Raw genomic sequence first — 14,455 nt, forward strand, 5'->3', positions numbered from 1 at the left:
ACCTGAATTCGACAGGTTTAAGTACAGAAGAATTGTCATTGACTTTTATCTTTCTTCGTGGCCAAGTGGCTTAGTCACTGTCTATAGAAGCTTGTCGACCAGGGTTCGATTCCCGGCCGGACACAAGCTCTTGTCTTTGAGTGATTTCGTCTGGGGCTCTGATCACGAGGTCGTTAATAGAATCCAAACATTAATGTATAAAAATATATATATATATATATATATATATATATATGGCTTATTTGAATATGAAAAACACATCTAAATGTGCAAAATTTATCAATAATTGAATGCCAAGTAACAAACTACTAATTAGCTACGATGGTGAAGATGGGTTGATTTCAATTCTAAGTACAAAATACCTGAATTCGACAGGTAAAAGTACAGAAGAATTGTCATTGATTTTTATCTTTCTTCGTGGCCAAGTGGCTTAGTCACTGTCAATACAAGCTTACCGACCAGGGTTCGATTCCCGGCCGGACCCAAGCTCTTGTGTTTGTGTGATTTCGCCTGGGGCTCTGATCCCGAGGTCGTTAAGAGAATCCAGACATTAATGTATCAAAAAAAAAAAAAAAAATATATATATATATATATATATATATATATATGGCTTATTTGAATATGAAAAACACGTCTAAATGTGCAAAATTTATCATTAATTTAATGCCAAGTAACAAACTACCAATTAGCTACAATCGTGAAGATGGGTTGATTTCAATTCTAAGTACAAAATACCTGAATTCGACAGGTATAAGTACAGAAGAATTGTCATTGACTTTTATCTTTCTGCGTGGCAAGTGGCTTAGTCACTGTCTATACAAGCTTGCCGACCAGGGTTCGATTCCCGGCCGGACCCAAGCTCTTGTCTTTGTGTGATTTCGCCTGGGGCTCTGATTCCGAGGTCGTTAAGAGAATCCAGACATTAATGTATACAAAAAAAAAAAAAAAAAATAATAATAATTTTATATATATACATATATATATATATATATATATGTATATATATATATATATATATATATATGACGTATTTGAATATGAAAAACACGTCTGAATGTGCAAAATTTATCATTAATTGAATGCCAAGTAACCAACTACCAATTAGCTACGATGGTGAAGATGGGTTGATTTCAATTTTAAGTACAAAATACCTGAATTCGACAGGTATAAGTACAGAAGAATTGTCATTGACTTTTATCTTTCTTCGTGGCCAAGTGGCTTAGTCACTGTCTATACAAGCTTGCCGACCAGGGTTCGATTCTCTGCCGGACCCAAGCTCTTGTCTTTGTGTGATTTTGCCTGGGACTCTGATCCCAAAGTCGTTAAGAGAATCCAGACATTAATGTATCAAAAAAAAAAAAAAAAAAAAAAAATATATATATATATATATATATATATATATATATGGCTTATTTGAATATGAAAAACACGTATAAATGTGCAAAATTTATCATTAATTGAATGCCAAGTAACAAACCACCAATTAGCTACGATCGTGAAGATGGGTTGATTTCAATTCTAAGTACAAAATACCTTAATTCGACAGGTAAAAGTACAGAAGAATTATCATTGACTTTTATCTTTCTTCGTGGCCAAGTGGCTTAGTCACTGTCTATACAAGCTTGCCGACCAGGGTTCAATTCCCGGCCGGACCCAAGCTCTTGTCTTTGTATGGTTTTGCGTGGGGCTCTGATCCCGAGGTCGTTAAGAGAATCCAGACATTAATGTATCAAAAAAAAAAAAATTATATATATATATATATATGGCTTATTTGAAAATGAAAAACACGTCTAAATGTGCAAAATTTGTCATTAATTGAATGCCAAGTAACAAACTACCAATTAGCTATGATGGTGAAGATGGGTTGATTTTAATTCTAAGTACAAAATACCTGAATTCGACAGGTATAAGTACAGAAGAATTGTCATTGACTTTTATCTTTTTTCGTGGCCAAGTGGCTTAGTCACTGTCTATACAAGCTTGCCGACCAGGGTTTGATTCCCGGCCGGACCCAAGCTCTTGTCTTTGTGTGATTTCGCCTGGGGCTCTGATCCCGAGGTCGTTAAGAGAATCCAGACCTTAATGTATCAAAATAAATATATATATATATATATATATATATATATATATGGCTTATTTGAATATGAAAAACACGTCTAAATGTGCAAAATTTATCATTAATTGAATGCCAAGTAACAAACTACCAATTAGCTACGATGATGAAAATGGGTTGATTTCAATTCTAGGTACAAAATACCTGAATTCGACAGGTATGAGTACAGAAGAATTGTCATTGACTTTTATCTTTCTTCGTGGCCAAGTGGCTTAGTCACTCTCTATACAAGCTTGTCGACCAGGGTTCGATTCCCGGCCGGACCCAAGCTCTTGTCTTTGTTAGATTTCCCCTGGGGCTCTGATCCCGAGGTCGTTAAGAGAATCCAAACATTAATGTATCAACAAAAAAAAAAATATATATATATATATATATATATATATAGATATATATATATATATATATATATGGCTTATTTGAATATGAAAAACACGTCTAAATGTGCAAAATTTATCAATAATTGAATGCCAAGTAACAAACTACCAATTAGCTACGATGGTGAAGATGGGTTGATTTCAATTCTTAGTACAAAATACCTGAATTCGACAGGTAAAAGTACAGAAGAATTGTCATTGATTTTTATCTTTCTTCGTGGCCAAGTGGCTTAGTCACTGTCTATACAAGCTTGCCGACCAGGGTTCGATTCCCGGCCGGACCCAAGCTCTTGTGTTTGTTTGATTTCGCCTGGGGCTCTGATCCCGAGGTAGTTAAGAGAATCCAGACATTAATGTATCAAAAAAAATATATATATATATATATATATATATATATATATGGCTTATTTGAATATGAAAAACATGTCTAAATATGCAAAATTTATCATTAATTGAATGCCAAGTAACAAACTACCAATTAGCTACGATGGTGAAGATGGGTTGATTTCAATTCTAAGTACAAAATACCTGAATTCGACAAGTATAAGTACAGAAGAATTGTCATTGACTTTTATCTTTCTTCGTGGCCAAGTGGCTTAGTCACTGTCTATACAAGCTTGCCGACCAGGGTTCGATTCCCGGCCGGACCCAAGCTCTTGTCTTTTTGTGATTTCGCCTGGGGCTCTGATCCCGAGGTCGTTAAGAGAATCCAGACATTAATGTATCAAAAAAAAAAAATATATATATATATATATATATATATATATATATGGCTTATCTGAATATGAAAAACACGTCTAAATGTGCAAAATTTATCATTAATTGAATGCCAAGTAACAAACTACCAATTAGCTACGATGGTGAAGATGGGTTTATTTCAATTCTAAGTACAAAATACCTGAATTCGACAGGTATAAGTACAAAAGAATTGTCATTGACTTTTATCTTTCTTCGTGGCCAAGTGGTTTAGTCACTGTCTATACAAGTTTGCCGACCAGGGTTCGATTCCCGGCCGGACCCAAGCTCTTGTCTTTGTGTGATTTCACCTGGGGCTCTGATCCCGAGGTCGTTAAGAGAATCCAGACATTAATGTATCAAAAAAAAAAAAAAAAAAAAAAAATATATATATATATATATATATATATATATATATATGGCTTATTTGAATATAAAAAACACGTCTAAATGTGCAAAATTTATCATTAATTGAATGCCAAGTAACAAACTACCAATTAGCTACGATGGTGTAGAAAAATATGTATTTTTCTTTTAATTTTACTAGATATTAAAGAAAAAATATACATTATCACTACGGCATCAGTATTAAAGTACTTTACCTCTGTAATTACTTAATTAGTCAATTCTAAAGTTAACGTAAATTTTATAAATAGCTTTTCTCGCCTATTCCTTTTAAATGGTTACTGCCGTAAACAAACCACCAATTTTAATGCGGAAAATGTTTTCTTGGTTTACTGAGTGATGGAGAACCGGATAGTACCTGTCAAGAAGAGTAGCTGTCAAGAACTTGAACAGCAGCAGTCGACAGTAGAAGTTCCAGTCATACTTACAGTGGATTAATCTTTGAAGTTATTTAGTGACCTATGGATCTTATCATTTGCATCACGATCATGTGTCACACAAATATGGAATAATTCTTACAAAATACCATTGGACCCGGACCTGCCAAAGGAGAACCCGCCTACCTATCTCCTAAATTACACTATAAACAGGGTAAGAGAAAAGCTATTTTTTCTTTGTTTTAAACTGTCCAGATCTTGATTTTTATTCCTGCAGCTTTAACCGATGCTTGTGTGATAAGTGTTATTATTATTATTATTATTATTACTATCCAAGCTACAACCCTAGTTGGAAAAGCAAGATGCTATAAGCCCAGGGGCTCCAACAGGTAAAATAGCCCAGTGAGGAAAGGAAATAAGGAAATAAATAAATGAAGAGAACAAATTAACAATAAATCATTCTAAAACAAGTAACAACGTCAAAACAGACATGTCATATATAAACTATTAACAACATCAAAAACAAAAATGTTATAAATAAACTATAAAAAGACTCATGTCCGCCTGGTCAACAAAAAAGCATTTGCTCCAACTTTGAACTTTTGAAGTTCTACTGATTCAACCACCCGATTAGGAAGATCATTCCACAACTTGGTAACAGCTGGAATAAAACTTCTAGAATACTGCGTAGTATTGAGTCTCGTGATGAAGAAGGCCTGGCTATTAGAATTAACTGCCTGCCTAGTATTACGAACAGGATAGAATTGTCCTGGGAGATCTGAATGTAAAGGATGGTCAGAGTTATGAAAAATCTTATGCAACATGCATAATGAACTAATTGAACGACGGTGCCAGAGATTAATATCTAGATCAGGAATAAGAAATTCAATCGACCGTAAGTTTCTGTCCAACAAATTAAGATGAGAATCAGCAGCTGAAGACCAGACAGGAGAACAATACTCAAAACAAGGTAGAATGAAAGAATTAAAACACTTCTTCAGAATAGATTGATCACCGAAAATCTTGAAAGACTTTCTCAATAAGCCTATTTTTTGTGCAATTGAAGAAGACACAGACCTTATATGTTTCTCAAAAGTAAATTTACTGTCGAGAATCACACCTAAAATTTTGAAAGAGTCATACATATTTAAAGAAACATTATCAATACTGAGATCCGGATGTTGAGGAGCCACCGTCCTTGACCTACTTACAATCATACTTTGAGTTTTGTTAGGATTCAACTTCATACCCCATAATTTGCACCATGCACTAATTCTAGCTAAATCTCTATTAAGGGATTCACCAACCCTAGATCTACATTCAGGGGATGGAATTGATGCAAAGAGAGTAGCATCATCTGCATATGCAACAAGCTTGTTTTCAAGGCCAAACCACATGTCATGTGTATATAGTATGAAAAGTAATGGGCCAAGAACACTACCCTGTGGAACACCGGATATCACATTCCTATAATCACTATGGTGCCCATCAACAACAACTCTTTGAGATCTATTACTTAAAAAATCAATAATAATGCTAAGAAACGACCCACCCACTCCCAACTGTTTCAGTTTGAAAACAAGGGCCTCATGATTAACACGGTCAAAGGCAGCACTAAAATCAAGGCCAATCATACGAACTTCCCGACCACAATCAAGGGATTTCTGTACAGCATTGGAGATTGTAAGAAGGGCATCACATGCTCCAAGGCCTTTACGAAAACCAAATTGCAAACTAGGGAGTAGATGATTACCTTCAGCAAACCTGTTAAGACGTTTTGCCAGAAGACGTTCAAAAACTTTAGATAATATGGGAGTTATGGAAATTGGGCGGTAATCAGTTGGACTTGAGCTGCCACAAACACATTTACATAGAGGAGTAACATTACCGATTCTCCAACTAGTGCTAAAAGCTCCTCTTCTTGCTAACTTGCGCAAAATAACAGATAACTTTGGAGCTAAGAAATCTGCTGTCTTTATAAAAAACAAAGGAAAAATACCATTTGAGTCTACACCTCAATAGGCATCAAGGTCCATCAACAGAGCTTTAATCTCACGAGATCGAAAAGCTAAACTAGTTAGTTTAGCCTCAGGAAAACAGGAATGAGGAAGTTCAAGTTTTTCATTACTCTGTTTACTGTCGAAAACATCAGCCAAAAGGGTTGCCTTTTCCTTTGGACAGTGAGTGACTGAGCCATCTGGTTTGAGTAAAGGAGGAACTGTTGCATCTACACCAAAGAGTGCAGATTTAAGGGTAGACCACCATTTATGTTCCTGAGTTGTACCAGAAAGTGTTTCTTTTATGGTTAAATTGTACTCCTTTTCAGTTGAGGCATAAACTCTCTGAGCAAAAGCTCGAAGCTGAGTATAGTTGCTCCAGGTCAAATCTGATCTGTTACCCTTCCAAAGATGATAGGCCTCCTGTTTCTCCAAATAAGCACGTCTACAATCATCAATGAACCACGGTTTGTCCTTCACTCGGTACCTTAGCACGCGAGAAGGGATACGCCTATCAATTATGTTGACTAGATTCTCATTCAAAGGGACAACAGGATCTGCACTATCATATAATTGTGACCAATTCAAGCACATAAGATCATGCAAAATCCCATTCCAGTCTGCTTGGGATTTCATATAAATTTTACAAGAATATGATATATCAGGGACAGGCTGCTCAGTCTTCACTAATAATGAAATCAAGGCATGATCAGATGTCCCGACTGGAGAACCAACCTTACTAGTTATAACGCCAGGGGAGTCAGTGTATACGAGGTCCAAGCAATTACCAGACCTGTGAGTAGCTTCATTTATGATTTGCTCACAGCCTGATTCAGAGGCAAAGTCTAAAGCTCTTAAGCCATGGCGATCGGTAGGAGAGATAGAACTTAGCCACTCCCTATGGTGAGCATTAAAATCACCAACAAAGACAAAAGAAGCCTTTCTATCATCTTCTTGTATCTTAGCCATAATGGTAAGAAGACAATCGAAGATAGAATCATCTATGTCTGGATTCCGGTAGATCGAACACAAATAAAAGTTGTTATGCCTGCCACAAACTTTTATTACCTGAATCTCATGACATCCACATTGATAGCAGGACTTATGAGAAGCAGGGTACTCGGTCCTAATATACACCGCCATTCCCCTGGCCCTAGGGATGGCATCACGTTTCAACATTATTGGCTTCTTAAAACCAGTTATAAGGAGCTCAGATGAGTGCCTCATATTAGAAACCAAAGTTTCTGAGCACAAAAGAATATCATACTGTCTGGACACAACTGTAAGGTCTTGGATATTTGCATGAAGACCACGAATATTGCAATACAGAAGACGACATTGACGATATCTAGGACGTACTGGTCCCGGATTTCGCTCAATGTCTCCAGACAGCATAAGAATTAATAGAAATAAACAAGAGACATCATACTTAAAAACTAGATTAACAAGAATTATAACAAAAACAATACGTACAGAATTATAAACAAAGTGATTGATGATACCCATAGACTATAGTAAAAAGTCGGAAAAACTGGTCAACATGGAGGAGCCGATACACCATGCAAGGCTAAATACCCTCCAGGATAGCCACTTCAACTGGAGGGAGGACAGTAAGGATGGTTTTGAGAAGAAAAATAATCAGAAAAAGGAAAAGACAACCTCTTGATAAACCACCAGGCATCCATGGCCCTTCTATTAAGCCTGCCCAACACACCATTTCAAAAAAAAAACAAGAGGAAGGGAAAAAAAATAAGTTAGAATAGTGTGCCTGAGTGTACCCTCAAGCAAGAGAACTCCAACCCAAGACAGTGGAAGACCATGGTACAGAGGCTATGGCACTACCCAAGACTAGAGAACAGTGGTTTAATTTTGGAGTGTCCTTCTCCTAGAAGAGCTGCTTACCACAGCTAAAGAGTCTCTTCTACCCTTACCAAGAGGAAAGTACACTGAACAAATTGCAGTACAGTAATTAACCCCTTGGGTGAAGAAGTGTTAAGTATCTCAATGTTGTCAGGTGTATGAGGAAAGACGAGAATATGTAAAGAATAGGCCAAACTATTCTGGGTAAGTGTAGGCAAAGAAAAAATAAGCCGTGCCCAAAGAGAGGGATCCAATGCATTAATGTCTGGCCAGTCACAGGATCCAATACCTCTCTAGTGGTAGTATCTCAACGGGCGGCTGGTGCCCTGGCCAACCTACTACCTATTTACCCAAATTATACGTACCTTACCTATACTTACATTACATACTTATTTATACTTATAGTTACTTTGTTTGTATTTCATTAATCAATTTACTATTTAATTGTATTGAATTCTGATTGATCTTATTATTATTTTGACGTTTTGTTTACTGGGATAGAAATATACTTTACATTTTACTTGTTTATTTTTGGGCTGTAATTTCATTGGGGTAGTTGCGTCCGATTCTGTTCATACCTGAAATCTTAAGATTTCCTCTTGTTCACTATTTCAGATGTGTGTATACTTTCGGATTCATTTCATTGGCCTCCAGATGATGCAGCCCATGTACTCACTTTCTATCCTTATGGTTCACGTCAAGTGTTTGTCATTCAGAAGTTTATTTTTGGTTCGAGTATATACATTACAATTAAATTCATTGTAACTTATACTTTATTATTTACTATACCCTATATTAACTTATAAATTTAATGAGTTACCTTATCATTAAATCTGTATAAAAACCTCATTTTTATACATGGCGACCGTGACAGGATCTGGAAGTTGAGTGGGTGGCTGTGTTTCCCGGAGGTAGGTTTAGGGTCCATGGTAATAATTTACATAAAAATTACTTAAAGTTATTTTTTGTGATTACTGTTTATACACTTCTTCTTGTATTAGTACTGCTATTTATTGTTTTACTGTGGTCTGTTGTTTTTGTTACTTATATATTAGTCAAGATGACTGAACTGAAGAGATTAATAACTTCTCGGAAGTTTGTAAGAAAGTCTGTTACGGAGTCTTTTAATCAACGTGATCAGTTCATCTTACTTGAAGCTTCAGATAAGCTAGCACTTGAGTCTAAGTTGACTGACAACATGGCACGTTTGAAGGATTTGGATCTTCAAATACAGGGTATTAAATGGAGTTCTGAAGAAAACGAAAGTGAACTAATGGAAGAATTGGAGGCCTGTGAAAATTATCAAGACAAACTACGTTCGTCTTTATTTAAGCTCCAATCGCCTGTACCGACTACACCATCACCCCCTACTCCAGCTCTTCCCCTTTTGAAGAGACCAACAGCTCCTTTACTTCGATACTCTGGTCAAGAGAACGAAGATCTAACCAAATTTCTATCTCAGTTTGAGGCAGTTATAAACAGGTATGAATACTCTGACTACGAAAAGCTTTTGCTCCTAAAGCAGCAGATAACTGGAAGAGCCTCGGTTTTGATAGATTCCTTGGAGTCTCATAACCAAGGATATAGTAAAGCAAAGGAGCTCTTAGAAAAGGCACTTGCTTCTCCAGACGTTCAGAAATTCAGCACCATCAAGCAGCTATCTGAGCTAAACTTGGACAAATGTGATGACCCATTTGAATATGTATCCAAAGTTAAAGGTATAATAGAGAATGTCCGTAAGTTGAATATTTCTATTGATTATATTTTGCAATACTTTGTGTGGACAGGTTTGAATGAAAAGTTCAGGGAATTACTGATAAATATTACTATCCATACATGGCCTTCAATTGAAGAGATTAGTGATAATTTCTTCACTGCCTGCACAAGATACAGTCACCATAAGAAGAAAGTGAAAGTAACAGATCATTCTGTGGATATGGCAATAAATGTGAACTTCACACCAGAGGGAACTAGTGGAGCTACTGCAAAATGTTATCCATGCTCCTTGTGTAGCACAGTCCAAGAAAAGGCTAGCCATAACATCAGAGATTGTACAAACTTTATTTCTCCTGTTTCCAAAGTCGAGAAATTGAAGAGTATCGATGGATGTACTAGATGTGGCCTGGCATCACATTCTACTGAAAAGTGCAGATACAAATTTAGATATCGGTGTGCAAATTGCAAAGGTTTTCATTGGAATTACTTGTGCACTCATCCAGGGGAAAATCAATCCAATGACATTAGTCAAAAGAATCTGGACCTTAACAAGAAAAAGTTCCATGAAAAAAACAAGGACAAGAAAGACCCAAAGGCTAAAAATCCTACGGAAAGATCCCAGAATAACATTACTACTATTACAGAGGCTTTGAAGAACTCAAGTGAGGGAGATATGATTCTTCCAACCTTCACGTGTAACATAAGTGGATCCAATGTGCGTTGTATGAAAGACAGTGGATGTCAATCCAATTTTATATCTGAAGAGTTGGCCAGCAAATTGAATCTACCAGTCATACGGGAGAGTATTAAACTTACTATGAATGGTATCAATGTCCCTAGAAGTTATGATACCAAAATTGTTGAGGTGGAAATGAAATTTGACAGGGATTCAAGAGTCATTTATGCATTGTGCCTTCCAAATATAAATATTACTTTGAATCTTCCCAAGTTGAACAGAGTTGTGAATGGATTTCTGTCAAAAGGATATAAATTGGCAGATACAAGACTTTTGGATGGTTCAAAAGATATTTCTGATATACAGCTTATTTTGGGATCAAAATCCAGCTATTGCATACCTGAGACTGAAATTGTATTCGGAGAGAAATCTATATATTCAAGAACTCCTCATGGTGTAGTGTTAAAGGGAGCAACCGAGACTATTTTACATGATCTGCCTTATTTACCATATGCCCCTGAAGTCTCGTCGTCTTCCTACATTTCGATAACTAATAGAACCCCAGACTACCTGCCTTCAGAAGAAGCTAAGTTTTATCAAACCTCTAATATAGATTTTGGTAAAATCGAGATTAGAAATGAATCATTTGTTTTGGAAGGAGAGGATGATGAAGTCAGTGGGTTAGTTGATATTGAAAAGGATGTACTTGATTCTGTTTGTGACGAAGCATTGTGTAGAGAGACTTCAATATACTCTGAAACTGTTGAAATCCATACTCAGTTGGTCAATTACGTTTTAGAGAAAACTACAAGGAATAGTGAAGGGAGGCTGGTAATGCCATTACTCTGGAACCCTAGAGTTTCTCACCTTTTGGGACATAACTTCAATATATCAGAGAAAATACTGTCAGGCTTGCAAAGAGAATTTCAAGGAAATTTAGATGATAAACTGAAGCAGATAAATGTGGTATTTAAAGAGCAAGCAGATGCTGGTATAATTGAGAGAATTGAAAATCTTGATAAATTCAAGAAGGAGCATCCAGAGTCCAGTTTCATGCCTTTTATGGGCATTTTTAAGCCTGATCGTGAGACCACAAAATGTAGGGTTGTGTTCCTATCCAATTTGAGTGACAAAGGAAGTATGAATCACAATCAAACTATGCATGCAGGTCCCACATTAAATCAGAAACTCTCCACTTCCATTATTAATTTGAGGTTCGGAAGCAAATTGTGTTGCTTTGATATAAAGAAGGCATTCTACAATATAGGTCTTGAGGAAGCCGACCAAAATCGCCTTTGTTTTTTATGGTTTAGAAATCTTGAAGATGGAGATTTTTCAATTATTGGCTATAAGAATAGTAGACTTCCTTTTGGACTTAGATGTTCACCTGCATTATTAATGCTTGGGTTATACAAGATATTGATACTGGATTCTACCAATGATTCTTTTCAATTGATGAAACTCAAGAGAACCATTTATCAGTTGTCTTATATGGACAACTGTGCATTAACGGCAGAAACGTCTGAGTGTTTGTTGTGGATGTATACAATGTTGGAGGATATTTTCAGTCCTTATAAGTTTTCACTTCAGCAGTTTTTATCAAATGACATGTCATTACAGAAAAAAATTGACAAAATTCAGGAAACAGAGGCTCCGACAAAAAGTAAACTGCTGGGACTTGAGTGGGATCGAATGAGTGATACCTTGTCTACAAAACCCATACAACTGGATATAAATTCATCAACAAAAAGACAAGTTTTATCTACTATAGCTTCACAGTTCGATCTTCTTAATTTCAATGGACCTATACTGAATCGAGCCAGATTGTTTCTACACAGATTGCAGTGTAGACCAGAACTAGATTGGGATGAAAAGCTTACTGCTCCTTTGATCAATGAATGGAAGAATATCTGCAAGCAGGCCAATTCTGCACCTTCTGTAGATTTTCCACGGAATTTTGGTGCTCGTACTGACAAATATAAATTGGTTGGGTTTGCTGATAGTAGTAAGGTTCTGTTTGGCGCTGCAGTGTATCTGTATAACATAAATACAAATAAAATCTACTTTATTTTAGCAAGAAATAAACTGGTGAGTAAACAATTGGAGTCAAAATCCATACCAAGCTTGGAATTACAAGCTCTTGCTTTAACTCTAGAAACTGTAAAGGATTTGAAGAATGAACTTTCAGGATTTGGTTGCATTGATCCTATTGAGATAGTTGGATGCGAGGTCTACTCTGACAGTTTGGTGGTACTGACCTGGCTGCAGTCTTACGCCTTGAAACTTGACAAACTACAAAAAAAGCAACCCTTTATACTCAATAGGTTAGAGTATATTAATAAGATGTGTGAGGATTCATGTATGAGATTTTCTTTTGTATCTGGAGAAGATAATCCAGCAGACTGCATCACCAGACCTTTATCCTTTAGGCAGCTAATAAAAACTAACTATATAACTGGTCCTAAGTTCATTACAGAGAGCAAAAGCAATGTGATCTGTAGTGACAGCACATTGTCTTTCATCATACCTGGATTATTTGAATCTAAACGAGTGCAGAAAGTGGAGACAAATTGTGGTAGTGCTTGTTCACCTCATGTGGGCTCGGAACATCTTTTCCCTTTTAACAGGGTTTCTAGTTTTGAGAAGGCTGTGAGAGTGCATGCGGTGGTGCTCAGGTTCTGCAGCGTTTTGAAATCTAAGTTTAGAAGTAAAAATCCAGCTATAGATCATTTTGAAGTTGAAGATGAAGGTTTTAACTTTTATGATGAAGCTTGTAGGCAGATTATAATCAGGGATCAACATGTTCACTTCCCAGATGTCTTTGATTATTTTCACTCAAAACAGAAGCAGTTGAAGAATCTTCCTAACATTGTTGCACAGTTGAACTTGTTTCTTGATTCGGATGGCATGGTGAGGGTAAAAAGTAAATGCCGAAGATTGAAGGAAGTCCAACATCTTAACAAATTCAACTATCCTTTACTACTATCGAAGGACAGTATGTTGGTTCCTCTGATTATAAGGGAATTGCACGTGAAGCTCTCACATGCTGGTTGTTATCCTTTGTTGGCGGAACTTAGAAGAAACTTTTGGATTACCCATATATACTCGGCTGTGAAGAAAGTTCTGTCAAACTGCATTACTTGTAAGAGATTAAATGAGAGGGTAATCAAATTAAATCAAAGTCATTACCCAGAGTTCAGGATTAATCCTGAAAACATACCGTACAGACAGATTTTCATTGATCATATGGGTCCATTTAAAATAAAGAATGATCAAGGAAATACTGTCAAGGTATGGCTGTTATGTATTACATGTCTGTGGTCCCGGGCTATTAACTTGAAAATTTGTATGGATTTAACTTCAGAGGAATTTATTAGAGCATTACAACTTCATACATATGAATTTGGTATTCCTTCCTTATGTCTGTCTGATTTGGGATCGCAATTCGTTGCTGGTGCAAATCAGATCTCTAGTTTCTTGAGCGATTACGAGACAAATGCATATTTACAGGAACATGGAATTAAATCCTTTAAATTTGAGCAATATTACAAAGGATGTAATCAACTCGGCTCGTTAGTAGAGTCTTGTGTGAAACTAACCAAGCGCTTATTATTTGGAGCAATGCGCAATAATATTCTTCCCCTTCGGGATTTTGATTTTATTGTTCACAAAACTAAACATTTGGTGAACAGAAGGCCAATTTCATTTAAAGAGTCTCTTAGGGACTCTTCAGGAGAGAGCATTCCAGAAATCATTACCCCAGAGATGTTGATTCATGGCAGAGAATTGGTTTCCATCAATATAATCCCTCAACTACAAGGCCCAACAGATGCCGATCCAGAATTCAATGCAGATCAGATTCCTTCATCATTACTGAAACTGAAAAATGTACGACATAATCTTATTAAAATATACAATGAAGAATTTGTTGGGAATCTGATATATCAAGCCGTAAATAAAAAAGACTGATACAAGCCCGTTCAACATAAAGAACTTAAAGTTGGAGATATAGTACTTTTGAAGGAACCCTTAGCTAAACCCTGTAATTATCCAATGGGACGCATTAAGGAAATTGTAAAAAATATAAACAATAAAGTTACGGCTGTGAAAGTCTTTAAAGGGAAAACTGGAGAAATATTAAATCGGCACTCTAGTTCTATAATTCCTCTTTTGTCAGTCCCAAGCGATGATGAGAAGCAAGG

At 36.3% G+C, this 14,455-nt stretch overlaps 1 protein-coding gene across 1 annotated transcript; it reads left to right on the forward strand.

The window, feature by feature from the left end:
- The first annotated feature begins 8,921 nt into the window (after positions 1-8,921).
- On the forward strand, positions 8,922-14,222 carry LOC137644818 (uncharacterized). Its single transcript, XM_068377741.1, has one exon. It carries the CDS (start codon positions 8,922-8,924, stop codon positions 14,220-14,222), a length of 5,301 nt encoding a protein of 1,766 aa, XP_068233842.1.
- The last annotated feature ends 233 nt before the right edge of the window (positions 14,223-14,455 follow it).

Source organism: Palaemon carinicauda, chromosome 1 (genome assembly GCF_036898095.1).
Source record: "Palaemon carinicauda isolate YSFRI2023 chromosome 1, ASM3689809v2, whole genome shotgun sequence".
Lineage (NCBI taxonomy): Eukaryota > Metazoa > Arthropoda > Malacostraca > Decapoda > Palaemonidae > Palaemon > Palaemon carinicauda.